We start from the raw sequence: 15310 nt of genomic DNA, 5'->3' as shown, positions 1-15310 counted from the left end.
GTGTAGCCAAAAGAGACATCAGACACGCATGTCCACCAGGTTTCTGGTCAATGGCCATGGTCAACCGACAGGCGATTTAAGACAAACAACAATGCCAAGAGCCAAGACTGATTACTGAAAATTTCCCGTTAACATAAAATGATGCAGCGACTAACTACAAAGTGATATCTGCGTAGGTTGGTTTTCGAAGAATTTAACCCGAATTGTTACAGTTAGTGCCAATTCTTCCGAAGAGATGTTGTAAATATAAGGATTCATTTCATTTTATCAATAGAAGTCTGTTATTGAGACTTGGAATTTTTTTACCTGCTTGAATTTACCTTTATATATACCTTGACCTGAACATTGAAGATGAGTTATCAAACCTTAAAACTGAACTAGGACTCAAAATCGAGTTAAAATGTATAATTATTGCTGCATTTGTTTTCTTTGAGATTTAATACTTGAACTGAGTCTGCTGTAAGATACTTTAAATGCTACAGATGTAAGAGATTGTATATACCCCAGACTACTAGCATATTATATTTTAAACTGAGTATATATAAGCGCGCGTTTTTTAATGGAGGATAATTAAAAGAGTTTTTAACAAAACTGGTTATTTTCTGAATGGAGCACTAGTTTAGTCCGACAAAACACACGTACAGTGCACCTAGTCCCCAGCGTTAAACAAGGATGAAATCATGAATAAATGGGATATTGAAACCATGTCTGTAATCCTCTTTCTGTTGTTATAGCCACGTTTTGATATGTTTATATGAGAGCATCTGTGTTGAACTTCATTTAAAATTATAATAATTTCTTTCAAGAAAGATACAGTCGATTCTCAATTATTTGGACTCTTGAGGAATGAATAGTCTGGTTAATTAAGAGCCGAATAATCGAAAATGTGAATACTAACGAGCCAAAAATAAAACTTATTGACTTAAAAGGTAATACGTGTCACCTTATATTCTCTTGATATCATTTTATTAATAATATGTAAGAATTAAAGCACGTTCTCAAATCACTACGCATAAATTGTCCACAGTTGCCGCTGAAATTATTTACGAATAAAGAACACGTTTTATATCAACCTCAAATGCTGATGTAAATCTGTTTCTTTTAAGCTTTTACAGCGTGTTCACATGGCTGATTTCATCTTCCTGTGAAGCTGCATGAGTTGATTAGGGTCAACACTGTACTGCCCTTTCAGCCGTGATAAGGAGGGTACAAGTCTGTACTAAGGACTTGCTAAGGACTTGCTAAGGACAACTTCACAACCCCCTTAACTTCGGTTCCTTGACCCTGGCGGGCATCACAGTTGGTCAAGTTTGTTCGATTCATGCCCCCTTTATATGGTTTGAACCACGACCATATTTGGTATTTCCCATAACAAAAATGAAAAAAGAGGTATCTAGTCATACAAACTGGATCTTTTTTTAATTTTAACAATGGTTTTTACCATTAAAAGTCGTCACTATCAAAAATCCGGACCATGCATTTGATGAAAGGAAAAATATTTCCAAAGTTTTGGACCTTTGAGTGACTATAAATGCTCCAGAATTTGCAAAATATCACCAGGAATCAATCTCTATCTACTCCACGAAAAAAGTGTGAATTCTGTATTTTCTATATATTTTTTGTGTTTACAATATTTAATTTTCCCGCCATGTTTCATGGGTGGCCGCGGCCGATACAAAGTTCCTCGGGAAGCCGCTGTCAAATAATAAGCCTTTCCGTGTTTGTAGTTTTTGTCCCCCCCCCCCCTTCCCCCTTCATTTGCAACGCATGTTTCATTACATGTGCTTTTTTATGAAAAAAAAGTTGTAACGGACTGTGACTAATCAGTATCCATATAGATGAGTCCGAATACCAAAAAAAAAAAAAAATGGATCATCGAATTCAGCAATGTTTTACTGTACGTGGAATGTAATTTAGCAGTTTTTCGTAGGCTGGTTCAGTGATTGAAAAATTGAATTTTTTTTCTTCAGGGCTTCTCCTGAACCATTTAACCTTTTTCTCCGTCGTGAACATTGCTTGAGGCTTAATATTCCAACACATTCAAGAAAAGATCGCAGCTGTTGGCGATGTGGAATTCCCCAGCCGGCTTTAAAGCGTGAAATAAAACTACACAGATAACAATAAAGGTAGACAAACCTTTATTCAAACACGTGGATGACTAAGTTAGGAACAAAAGTAAGAAGGAAAACATCACCAGGAGCCAATGAGTACTCGAAGTAAAAACATGCAAACTTCCTGAAGCACGGGAAAAAAACGCGAGTATCAAATTCAATTGGTTTGAGATTCAAATCTGATTTGTTGAGACAGTAGAACGAGTATTCTGGACAAACCACATAACGAAATAAAGCAAAAACAAAGCAACGCCGGATCAGTTTCGACACAGTTTGATATTTCTCTAAGCTAGCCGAGTTGTCACAGCCTTCGTTCAACAAATTCGCATTGTGTTTCTAGTTTTTTTTTTCATACGTAAAGATTGCGCACCTTTCCAATTTGAGTGTTTCAAATTTTTATTATTACTAAAGAACATTTTAAGGAGGTGGACGCAGCTTTTGGTGATATGGAATGAATTTCACGTTTCGGAGCCCGGCTGTGGTCCGTCAATAAAAAGATCATGAAAGATCCATTGAACCGAAAGTAACATTCCATTGAGCAGATAATGATCAAGCATTAGAAGGTTGTTAAAATCGTTGCTTCGTCGATACCTTTACCCAATTTGGAAATGAACTTTTTTGCTACTTTTGTCATTTTTACTGTCTGTTCCATTCAGTTGGCTCTTGCCGGCCTCATCGATATCAAGCGGAAAGTAAAACTATCAGCGACTCGACACGATTCTGAGGCTTGCCCTCCTGGAGTCTGGAGCTGTCAAACTGAAAAGCGGTCAGAGGTTGGAGATGGATGGCGAGATATCTCCGGTGCCGCTGTCCTTTTCTTTAATAAAAGGGCTCTGAAAATGAACATAGAATCCATGGACTCCTCTTTTAAAAACAAACGAGACGTTGAAAATTGTCCACCAGGAATGTGGGCCTGTAAAACCAAAATGATGTTGAAGCAAATGGTTCTTACTGCTATCGGGAAATCTCAGCCGAGCACAGGTCGTGTCGCCAAGAGAGAGAGAGAGAGAGAGAGACTACAGCTGTCCACCAGGTGTCTGCCATGTTCAAATGACAAGCGAATCAAGACAATCGACGAAGCCAATGAGCTAAGATTTGCTAGTTCATATGAAAACGAAGGATGCTGTGACTACTATTACAAAGTCATATCTGCCGATGTGGGTTTTCGAGGACTTTAACTAGAATTGTCACAGTTGGCTTGTAAATATAAAGATTCATTTCATTTAATCAAGACTTAAATTCATTTTCCTATGGGAATTCACCTTTATACCTTGAGCTGAATATTGAAGATGAGTTATCAAATCTTAAAACTGAACTTGTACTCAAAATCATGTTAAAATGTTGATTTATATATGTATATGTGCACGATCCTTCGCAGTAAAGCACTATTTGAGCAATAGTGAAAATCAGACCTGAAAAAAATTTCAGGCCTGTACGGGACTCGAACCACTGACCTCTGCGATACTAGTGCAGCGCTCTACCAATTGAGCTAACAAGCCAACTGGGAGCAGGCCATCAAATTAATTCGACATGAACCCGTAGATGATAAATCAAACAACAACAAACATATGAAACATATGTATGAACTGCGGTTATGAAACGTATATGTGCACGATCCTTCGCAGTAAAGCACTATTTGAGCAATAGTGAAAATCAGACCTGAAAAAAATTTCAGGCCTGTACGGGACTCGAACCACTGACCTCTGCGATACTGGTGCAGCGCTCTACCAATTGAGCTAACAAGCCAACTGGGAGCAGGCCATCAAATTAATTCGACATGAACCCGTAGATGATAAATCAAACAACAACAAACATATGAAACATATGTATGAACTGCGGTTATGAAACGTATATGTGCACGATCCTTCGCAGTAAAGCACTATTTGAGCAATAGTGAAAATCAGACCTGAAAAAAAATTTCAGGCCTGTACGGGACTCGAACCACTGACCTCTCCGATACTAGTGCAGCGCTCTACCAATTGAGCTAACAAGGCAACTGGGAGCAGGCCATCAAATTTTTTTCAGGTCTGATTTTCACTATTGCTCAAATAGTGCTTTACTGCGAAGGATCGTGCACATATACGTTTCATAACCGCAGTTAATACATATGTTTCATATGTTTGTTGTTGTTTGATGTTGATTTATGGTTGCATTTGTTGGAAACCGATTTCTTTGACATTGAAAAGTCATACAGACTCTGCTGCTAGATATTTTAAATGCTACACATGTAAGATATTATAAATACCCCCAACAATCAGTTTATTATATTTTAAAAGGATATAGGCGCGCGTTTTGTGGAAGGATAAGAATTTTTAACAAAAACTGTCCATTTTTTGGAACAGAGCAATTATAAAAAACACACATACAGTGTATTTAGTCCCTAGAGTTAAACAAAAATGAAATCATGAATAAATGGGATATAGAAACCCTGTACGTAATGCCTATTCTGTTGTTATGGCTATAGCACAGTGATCAGGTGATACGTTTTTACGCCAGCATCTGTGTTGAATCACCCTTAATTATAACTTGATTACGTTAAAACGAGTTGCAGTCGAACCTCAATTGTCCGGACGTGGGGGGAATGAGTTTTCCGGATAATGAAGAGCCCGAATAAGTAAAATTTTGAATATCAATGAGGCAAAAAAACACCGTGAGTAACTTAAGAGAGAGCAGGTACATTTAATCGTTGTTTGGCAACATTTGCCAAAAGTATTTGCAAAAGAGACGTTGTTACGGATGGAGGGATAAATTGTGTTTCGCAGGATAATATAAACAGCTAACATTCTCTTGTGTTAAGGGATTCTTTTAAAGCTGTTCCTCATCGAATGTATCTTTTACAGCTTACATGCATTCGCTCTTCGCCTTGTGGACTGCTTTCAAACCACAGTGCTTATATGATGTATTCTTCCACTTTCCAAGCAACCGCTTACGATTTAGCCTTGGGATTTTGCTTCACTCACAGGTCACTCACTCATCAGCTGATTGCAAATTTTCCAAACGGCAACAAACAAATTAACACCTACAACGGTTAAAAATGTCTCAAGCTATAACGAATCCAGAAATCAAGTTCACAAAGGTTTGTTATATTATTACATTATAAATTTCCACAGGAGTGTAGTGATTGTAAGTAACGGAGCAATCGAGCATTCGACCCAAACGATTTCCATAGAATCCACTGAGCTCAATTTTATAAAACGCGCGTGGAAGCCATATTCTTCGTAAACTGATAAGAGAATCTCATATGCATTGGTTTTGTTTTTGAATTTAAGTCTTGAAAGGTGAGGCAAGCAGCAGTAGATAGAAAGTCGCAAAACGTCTTGTCATCCCCCCCACTGAATAACCCTCAACAGACACGAACCAACATCTAAGTGGGGTATGTCCTCTCCAAGAGCGTAATTGAAATCTGACCAGTCCGATTGTGTTAAGATTCAACACATTGGTTTGAATACCTCACCTTCAGGCAAGAAAGCTAAACGATAAATTTACAAAGTTCAATTGCATTGAGAAAGTTCTTGAATTTACTAACTACCGTTTGACAGGTATTTTACCAGTAACAGGTATAACAGAACCCGTTTTTAAGAAAAGCATTTCATTATTCTAGCCCCCTCCCCTGCAATAGATTCTCGTCTCTTTATATCATTGAGTCAGTTTAATATGAGAGAACTTGTCAAATGCCATTTCACATTCAATAATATGGTTTAAAGTCAAGAACTCTCATGTGTTTTCCAATATTATTACTTCTTTTGACCCCCTAACTCCCAATATATGCTAGTTTATTCTCCCCTCTAGCTGCTAGATATTTCCTTGCAAATTTGTTTCAATAATTTGGTTTTAGATCAAGATAACATCATCTACCTGATAAGTTTGAGTATTCTCATTACCTGTTTGCTGGATGATGTATGGATATTATAGGGAGAGGTTACACAGTAATCACTTAACGGGTTTATTACGTCCATTCTGAAATCACTGGTGCTCCCTGTAATCTGATTGGCTCTAATTGGTGTGATTTATTCACGAATCGCCCCATTTTTTGCTGTAAATCACATCATTTTACGCTTGACTGAGTTTTTGACACATGACGTCAAAGTCTTTCTGTTTTGCATACAAAATAAGATGTAAAAGCATTTCTGGTTGTGCTTTTTATTTAAAAACCAGCTCAGTACTGCATCAATAAAATATTTGAATTGACCAAGTCCTATATTTGGGCGATTTCAAAATGGATGTAATAAAGTGGTAATTGAACCTCGTGTCGTGCAATTTTGGTCTGAAATCATACTTGTGATTTCAAATTGAACTTGTGCTGTGCGCTCATTCGATTTTGAAATCGTGCATAATTTCAGCCCAAATTGCACTCCACTCAGTTCAATTACCATTATTAATATTGCAGTTGCTGCATACACTGTTATGATTCTGGCATGTGTAGTGGGCACATGTGCTATAAAAGAAAGATTCAAGTATACACCTGGCATGCTCTCCAGATCATGTCAACACAAGAAATACACTTGAGTCCCAAAATTCTAAGAATAAACTTGGAAAAATGATATAAGATTGACTTTTAACTATTGTTGAACGTGGTTGAATATCGTTCAAGCAATCCAGGTATGTCACAAACAATAATGACAATACTATCATGCTACTAAATTTTTGTTACCATGACTGACTGTTTTGAATTTCACAATTGTATTGTTACTTAGTCACTGGACAGTGTAACAGGATCTTGGGGTTTTGACAGACATAAGAGAATTATTTTGTTTCTTACCCATTTATTTAATTAAGGTAGAGTTTATTCTGTTAAATGTTACGTGTAACTGACTGTCAAGCCTTGTACATTGCAGAGACTGGAAGGTGATGTGAACAATCACATTGCTGAACATCATTGACTTATGAACCACACTATTGAATGGGACTCTGCACAATGCCTAACCTACAGCACTAACTACTTTAATGACTGACTCTGGAAAGCTGGTTTACTAACTTAAGTGGGATAGACTCCCCTCAACAGGTGTCAACTACTACTGGCACCACACAGATCACTTATTCACAACCTTAGCATTACAAATAAACTGACAAAACAACCTAACTTAACTGAAGGATCAAAACCAACCAATCACAACTGATTTATGCCAACTGAGTTTTACAGCCTATAACGTCATGGCAAAACTGACCAATCAGTTAATACGAACTGGACGTAGAATATTTGACTAACAACAACTATTCTCTTGACTCTGATGATGACTTCTGCTCAGGTTTTCAAAATGTCAGTCACCACAACTGACAGCAGACCTTCTCTGATGACTACACTGACACCCTGACCATCAGACTTCATCATCACATTCTACCTGTAATATTGTTATCTTAAAGGTTACTTACCTTACATTTCAATTGACATCTCTCTTATATACTGACAGCTTTTTATCAATAATGAATATGTGGACTCAGTCAACAAGAAAACATTTCCCACCATCAATCCAGTGACAGAGGAAAAGATATGTGAGGTTGCAGAGGGTGAAAAGGTACATGCACAAATTTGTGCATTTAATTTTTTTTCCTTTTTTTTTCTCAACAAGTGATACATTTTTACCATTCATTTTTTGTCTTTTACTGATAATAATACATAAACCCTTCAACTCCCAAGATCTGATTGTCAATTCTTCTCTCAAACTGTAGCACATTTCTTTGTGAATTAGTTAGAAGAATTTGGTGTGAGATCAAGCTAACAACTTCCAACTGATATAAGTTTGAGTATTCTTATTACCAGTGTTTGCTGGATAATGTATGGATCAACACTTCTGAGAGTTAAAAGGGTTTATTTGATAATAACAAAAGAATTTTTTTAGCAACATGTCATATGTACCCAAAATATACCTGCAAGAGTAGTGCTATGCTACTGTGTCCAGTTGAGACAATTCAGATTTGGGAGGGGAATGCATTGAAACAGTCAGCCAAACTTTGCTCTTCAAACTCTGCTGATTATGCCGTCGTCTCTTGAGATATTGTAACAATTAAATATTAAGTAACTCTCGCTTGATACTGCTAGTCAGGAGAATTTGGATTTAAGTCAGGGAAACTGAAGCCGATTGCGTGGTCATATTCATTTTAAAGCCTATTATCTTTCCTGCTTCAGGCAGATGTAGACAAAGCTGTCAATGCGGCTATGGCAGCTTTTAAACTGGGCAGCCCTTGGAGGACTATGGATGCTTCCCAGCGAGGAAAATTGCTGTACAAGGTTGCTGATCTTATTGAAAGAGATCTGGACTATCTGGCTGTGAGTGAAATCATGCTTCTATAATTAAGTACAATCACAACCTGATACTATACATTTTTGTTGTGTATAGAAGCTCTTAAACCTGTTAAGGTGGATTTCCAGTGTGGTGTATGTTTTTCCTTCTGTTAAACATGCTTAAAGAAAATGTGCTTTTGCAATTTCCACTGCTGTGTAAAAATCGTGACCAATCATTATTTTTATGTGTGAAATGTGCAGGTCTGTATGTAAAAGGTGAAGGCTGTTTAACTTTATTCTTCGTTCTCTTGATTGCGATGAGTGTGAAACACATATAAATACCAGGAAAAAAAAAATGAAGTTAGATGGAAATATGACAATGTTAAGTCAACAGATGGGTTAATCAGCACATAAATGTTAATTTCTATGTTTGTAATTCTTCTAAATTAAATGCATGTTCACATGTGTGGACAAAACTGTGATAGTGGGATTCAAATCAAGTACATGGATTAGAAAGAAACTGCTTGTTCTTTTTACTAAGTTGTTTCACTCATCTTATTATTAAGTCCCTGGAAACATTAGACAGTGGAAAATTATTCACTGACTCAGTAGATGACATGGATCTAACAGTGAAGTGCTTCAGATACTATGCTGGATGGGCTGATAAGATAACAGGAAAGACTATATCTTCTGGTAAGTATTATTCTGTCTGATTACCCTTAGCCTGGATTAAAGCTCTAGCAGCAATGTGTATCAATGGTATTACCCTATTGGCCTGGATTAAAGCTCTAGCAGCAATGTGTATCAATGGTATTACCCTATTGGCCTGGATTAAAGCTCTAGCAGCAATGTGTATCAATTGTATTACCCTATTGGCCTGGATTAAAGCTCTGGCAGCAATGTGTGTCAATTGGCCTGGATTAAAGCTCTGACAGCAATTTGTATCAATGGTATTAAGACTTACAACTGAAGTTAAAACTTTAAATATTTTTCTGCCTCTTTGACATGTTCTCATTAGTAACTTCAATCTTTACTTTTTACATGCAGATGGTCCTTACTTTGTGTACACTAGACATGAACCTGTGGGTGTGGTTGGAGCTATTGTACCATGGAACTTTCCTCTTAACATGGCTTGCTTGAAGCTTGCCCCTGCTCTAGCTTGTGGTAATGTTGTTTTACTTAAACCAGCAGAGCAAACTCCATTAACAGCACTCTATGTGGGATCGTTGTTTGAAGAGGTAGGCTTAAGTCTTCTGCTATTTTAGGCAGAAGCAGTACATTTTATCTTAACCACTTAAGTTTAAGTAACAGCATTTTTTAAGGCATTTAATACCCTGTTTAGGTCAACTGCAGCAGAGTTACTGGTATTTACAACCTTCAGGAAAACTTCAGAGTGTCCTTGTTTTTCAGGCTGGTTTTCCTCCTGGTGTGGTGAATATCATCTCTGGTTATGGTCCAACAGCAGGAGCAGCAATATCTGAGCACATGGATGTCAGTAAAGTTTCATTCACAGGATCAACTGAGGTATACAAGCTGTCAATAATTTTCAAACAAAATAACCGGCAAAAGTCCCATCCATCTATCTATAGTTATCAATCAATAAATGTGACAATCAATCAATCAATCAACTAGTAAGCAATTCTTCTTTGGTTTATTCATAAAAATTTGTGTGTGATAGTTATTAAGTGTAGAAGTGAAATATATGGTCAACAGTCCTAGCAGGGAGACAGCTACTTAACTTGTGTCTCTCTTTAGGTGGGAAGGATCATACAAGCTGCAGCGGCAAAGTCCAACTTAAAGCGTGTAACACTGGAACTGGGAGGAAAGAGCCCAAATATAGTTTTTGCTGATAGTGATATGGATTATGCAGTGGAACAGGCACATTTGGCATTGTTCTTCAACCAAGGACAGTGCTGCAGTGCTGGCAGCCGCACTTTTGTACAAGATACCATTTATGATGAGTTTGTGAAAAAGAGTGTGGAAAGAGCTCAAAAACGTTCAGTTGGGGATCCATTTGATCGTGTCATCGAGCAAGGACCACAGGTGTGAAGATTTTATAACCTTTTCATTCTTAAGATATGAATATCAGTTCTCCATACTGTTTGATGTGCATGCTCTTCCCATAATTTTGCACACAAGGAATTTGTTTCTCAATCAGACAATATTTTTCCCTAATTGGGATTTCTCTTTCTTCTGATTGTTGTTGTTTAGGTTAACGAAGAACAGTTCAATAAAATTCTTGATCTGATTGAGAGTGGAAAAAAGGAAGGAGCAAAGCTTGAGTGTGGTGGAGCTCGATATGGGGACAAAGGATATTTTTTACAACCCACAGTCTTCTCAGATGTAAAAGATCATATGAGGATTGCTAAAGAGGAGGTACTTAATATCTTTATTGCAACAACTTGTGGAATGATAAAACTAATTTGAACTTGTAATTAATGCACTGGTGTCTGATTTAAAACTAATAACAGAGCTGCTTAATGTGAGATTTTCAAAAAGTGTATCCTTTAGTTTGTAAATAACAAAGACATTTTGTCTCCGCCCTTAATATCGTATCGCATGTCTAGTTGAAATTTATAATATACCGGTACTGCAAATTATGGTGATAAATCTGATAAAAAGGAAGACTACAACTTGAGTGGTTTAGACATGAATCTTCATTAACTAAAATAAAATTTAAACCACAGCAAATACTGTAAAGTAGAGACAAGGAATTATTTATTCTTTATTTTGATAAATAGACTTTTCCTTTACAGATATTTGGTCCTGTACAACAGATAATCAAATTCAGTAATATAAATGAAGTTATTGAGAGGGCAAATAAAACAACATATGGCCTGGCTGCAGCAGTATTTACCAAAGATATAGATAAGGCAACAACAATTTCTCACAGTTTACAAGCTGGAACAGTTTGGTTAGTAAAAATAAATGATTTGTTTCTGAAATTCCCAAATGGGGTGTTTAAGGTAGAAATTATAGAATTTACAAAATAAAAATAGATCAGCCTTTTATTTCAGAAATACATACAGTACATGATAGTTAATTTATGTTATTATTGTTGGTATTGTTTTTTCTTTCAACTCAGGGTCAACTGTTATGAATGTGGGGCCCCACAAGCCCCTTTTGGAGGCTTTAAAATGTCTGGATTTGGCAGAGAATGGTAATTACAGTTCTGTTGTAATAATTTAGCACCAATATGTGACACGACCATAGTTTGACCTGTGTGTGATAACAAATAATTAAGTGATCGTTAACAATCGGGCTGCAATTGAAGAAAAAGAATTCCATAAAAAATTTAAGTTTCAGTTTGGTTAGTTCTTGTGCCTCCCATATTCTAGTTGGGGACTCCTTGTAACTGAGCAACTATAAGTAAGCCTCATCTTGGGATTGAGGCAAGTTTTAGTGGGTTCTTTGTTCCACATCAAGTAACCTGGTTGATAGTGCTGCCCAACTTGTACCCAGGAGGCATGGTGATAGGCAGCTGTGCCTGGAAAAAAGGCATTCACCCTTTACACCCTAAGATCAATATGAATCTTCTCCTTACTTTTCTCTTTACATGTATTTTCCAATGGCAATGATAAGGAGAATTTGTTTGACAATCAATTAGGATTCTTTAGTTGATGATCACTTCTTTAATTCTCATGCATTTTGTGTTTGATTGAGCTATGATACTGTGAGGAGAAATTAGATGCTGGTCACTTTTACGGGCTAAAGGGTTAGGGCTAAGGCAAATCCCAAATGTGAGAGCCTGCTTGCAGGTCAAACAGATGGCTGTTAGAGGTCTATGCGTGGGCGTAGACAGCTGGTGACTGGCTATTTTTTAACCCCTGCATGACTTTATCTTTGGATCATCTTTGAATCATCTCATGACGTTTTTTATTTAAATATTAGCACTAAGAACTTCTCAAGATGGAGCAATTTATATAGCTGTGCTTGTCTTAAATTGTAATGTCTTGAGTGGATCAATTTTAAAGGTTGCCATGCTGTTTTTATGACATTCATTGGATTGTGCTATGGCATTCATGGTTATACAATACTTAATCAAACAGTGCATTGAATACAAATGAATAAAGGCTGATGGTTTCGAAAGAAACTGTTTGGGGCTGCGTCGGTGAGAGTAACGAAATAATTTGGATATATCAACAAAGTTGAATGGTAAATTGGCCACCGTAACGATTACAAAAGCTGACGTTTCGAGCGTTAGCCCTTCGTTGGAGCGAATGAATTCTTGCCTTAAATTGTAATGTCTTGAGTGGATGCATTTTAGAGGTTGCCATGTTGTTTTTATGACATTCATTGGATAGTGCATTGAATAATTTGATTCAAAGCTGAATGCTCTTCAACTAAGCAGCACAATTTGTCCTGTCATAACCTTAGAGTCTTTTGTGTTTCTCTGACAGAAAATTTGAAAGAAAGGCAAATGAATTAAAAAAATTGAGATATAAAGTTTCTCAAAATTAGTTGGTGACTGCTGCTTAGCAAGAATAGAAAGTGGGTGCCCAGGGTTTCTGAGGACTTAATTCAGCCATGTCCAGCCAGCCCCCAGAGACACAATACTGCTCCATTGACTGGCAGCTCCCACTAACTTAGAAAGAAAGTCTTAAGCACTCTAAACAACAAACGTGTCTAGTTACAATGATAAGGTTGAGATCGGACGTCAGCATTATCAGGCGCCTCTGGCAGCCGCTTCAGTCCATGTAACGATCTCACCTTCCCTCCCATCCCACCCCAGGGGAGGACATCCACCACACAGTAATCTCGTGTGCGTGGGAAATTAACGTCTCCTACCCCTAACCCTGCAGGAGACGGGGCCTACGGTTTATTCGTCCTTATCCGAGAAGACTAGAATATCTATCCATTTCTTGACATTATAGAAAGGTAACAAATTCTCCTCACTTATTTTAAGACCATGAGTATTGGTCCATTAGCCATGGGCCCCATTCCAGGCACCCTTTGATATTGACTAGATCAGTAGAAGGAAGAATATGAGGGTGGATGTGGTGGGAAAACGCCTAAAAAAATCGCTTCAAACTTCTCAGAGCTGAAGACAGGGGAGGGGGGTTCTTCCTAGCAATAGGCCGCTAATGGACGAAGTGCCGCTGGATGGGGCCGTATTATCACGACTGGATTGACTTTAATGGGTTTGTGTTTTCAATAGAGTTAAATCGGGGTCTATTATTGGCTACAGAATAGACCTTAACGGGTTAGGGGTTCTCAGAGAGGCCAGCGGCACGTACCTGGATGAAATTGACCCAAGTACTCTCGCCAACCACTATGAGCACTGTCTTTGAACACCTGGCGAGATCACTCCGCAACGTAATCTTTGCCTCACACTTGAGCTTGTGCTTGTGACTTAGAACGCCTGCTCAGCTGAGTCTTGGTGATTCACTTAGTTCGTTAAATTTCGTTTAACTAAATTAAACTTTTGCAGGGGTGAATATGGCCTCCTACCCTACCTGGAAGTAAAAACGGTAAGCTGCACTGTAGAAAAGCCAATGCCTGAGTATTTTTATCGCTAAAATAGGAAGATAGGCTATCTGCCGTACAATTCCTATGATGTTAGTTTGGAGAATTAGAGAATTAATATCCCCTAGTTGATATTCTTTATTCTCATGTATATTTATATTTATATTTTTATTCTTTGTCTGCTTGATATTGTACTAATATTATATGTAGGAATTCTCCCTTGGTCACTCATGGGAGTTAAAGGGTTAATTTTGAGGGTGATCATAAAATAAAGAAAGGTGTTAGTTGTTTTGTTACAAGTGAAGCACAAAAAAAAAATGTGTCAACCCGAAGAATCAAACTGCTGTCCTTCAGATTTCGCGGTCTTATACTCTACTATTTGGGTACAGAGAACCCTGTCATGTTGTTTTCATGTCACGTCAAAACCAACTTCTCGACCGTAGGTTGAAAAATGTTTAGAAAAGTCTCGAAAAAGTTTCTGAAAGGTTGTGGAATTTGGGCACTTCTAAAGATCGGTAACTATTTATCGCTGGGGGAAGGGGTAGGGGGATTTTGGTTGTGTCACAGTAACATTTAGCTGATCCCCCCATAACGCTAGAGTCGTTATCTAACGATACCTCCTCATTGGCAGTCAATCATCTATAGTCCCCCCTTTAAACTCTGTCAGAAACAACTGCCTCCCCCCATCCGCCTCAAAATCATGTGATCGCCTAAAATCCTCCGGACCCCCCCTCCCTTAAGTGATAAATAATGACTGTTCCCCAAAGAATACGAACCTTGAAGTAGGTTAGAATCGTAATTATGGTCACATTGATGTTGCTTTTATTTCTTACAGGTTACTATGAAAGTACCATCAAAGAATTCCTAGCTTCCGTCAGACGGACTCAACAGATGAAAATTAGAAAAAATTTATGACCGTATATAAAAGTAAAGAGAGAATTGAGGTCAATCACCCGACAAAGGGATCACTTAATATGCTTTGGAAGAATTTTAAATTATTTTGTACTTGCCAGAATCAGTGTGATAGAATTATGAATTGATAATTATGATAAGGTTCTCTTTTCCCTCTGTTTTGTGTTATTCTGATGTTGTTTTTGATGTTTTTTTTTTTTCTCACATTTGTTGTTAAACGCCAAATTTGACGCTGTTTCCTTCTCTGAACATTATTATTGTTTTGGCAGGGGAGGGACTCCATTTTTCGACTACTACTTTATCCATTCGGGTAGGGACTTCATAAGAATGACTTATCTCTCCCCCCACCCACCTCTTTACGAGCGAATACAAAATTTTTTAGTCGACCCTGTTCTATATATGTCTTATCCACGTCTCTCGTGGGATTGACGACACTTGACCCTGAGCGGCTACCGGTCATTTCGCTGACATTTTAACTCGCCTACACCATTTGCCAACTCGCCTACACCATTTGCCAACTCACCTACACCATTTGCCAACTCGCCTACACCATTAGCAAACTCGCCTACACCATTAGCCAACTCGCCTACACTGTTAGCCA

At 37.7% G+C, this 15310-nt stretch overlaps 1 protein-coding gene across 2 annotated transcripts; it reads left to right on the top strand.

Moving 5' to 3' along the window:
* Nucleotides 1–4883: 4883 nt before the first annotated feature.
* Nucleotides 4884–14944, top strand: LOC111334098 (aldehyde dehydrogenase 1A1). Of its 2 annotated transcripts, XM_022939789.2 has the most exons (13): nt 4997–5187; nt 6499–6710; nt 7520–7624; nt 8236–8376; nt 8898–9024; nt 9379–9569; nt 9742–9855; nt 10087–10374; nt 10543–10707; nt 11088–11245; nt 11417–11491; nt 13763–13802; nt 14633–14944. In XM_022939789.2, the coding sequence occupies exons 4-13, from the start codon at nt 8266–8268 to the stop codon at nt 14663–14665; spliced, it is 1302 nt and encodes a 433-aa protein (XP_022795524.2). In that variant the 5' UTR covers nt 4997–5187; nt 6499–6710; nt 7520–7624; nt 8236–8265; the 3' UTR covers nt 14666–14944. The 2 variants fall into 2 exon arrangements, with proteins under 2 accessions (XP_022795523.2, XP_022795524.2); XM_022939788.2 differs by lacking the exon at nt 6499–6710 and having other exon boundaries at nt 4884–5187.
* The last annotated feature ends 366 nt before the right edge of the window (nt 14945–15310 follow it).

The sequence above is a fragment of the Stylophora pistillata genome, chromosome 4, assembly GCF_964205215.1.
Source record: "Stylophora pistillata chromosome 4, jaStyPist1.2, whole genome shotgun sequence".
Lineage (NCBI taxonomy): Eukaryota > Metazoa > Cnidaria > Anthozoa > Scleractinia > Pocilloporidae > Stylophora > Stylophora pistillata.
Note: the sequence above shows the minus strand (reverse complement) of the source record. Positions and strands in the feature narration are given on the sequence as shown.

What these genes read in the sequence shown, in the direction of transcription:
- LOC111334098 (XM_022939788.2), top strand. Translation starts at nt 5,146, where the DNA reads ATGTCTCAAGCTATAACGAATCCAGAAATCAAGTTCACAAAG. An exon ending in GAGATCTGGACTATCTGGCT is followed by an intron (nt 8,377 to 8,897) that starts GTGAGTGAAATC and finishes CTTATTATTAAG; the next exon opens with TCCCTGGAAACATTAGACAG. An exon ending in CCTACCTGGAAGTAAAAACG is followed by an intron (nt 13,803 to 14,632) that starts GTAAGCTGCACT and finishes TATTTCTTACAG; the next exon opens with GTTACTATGAAAGTACCATC.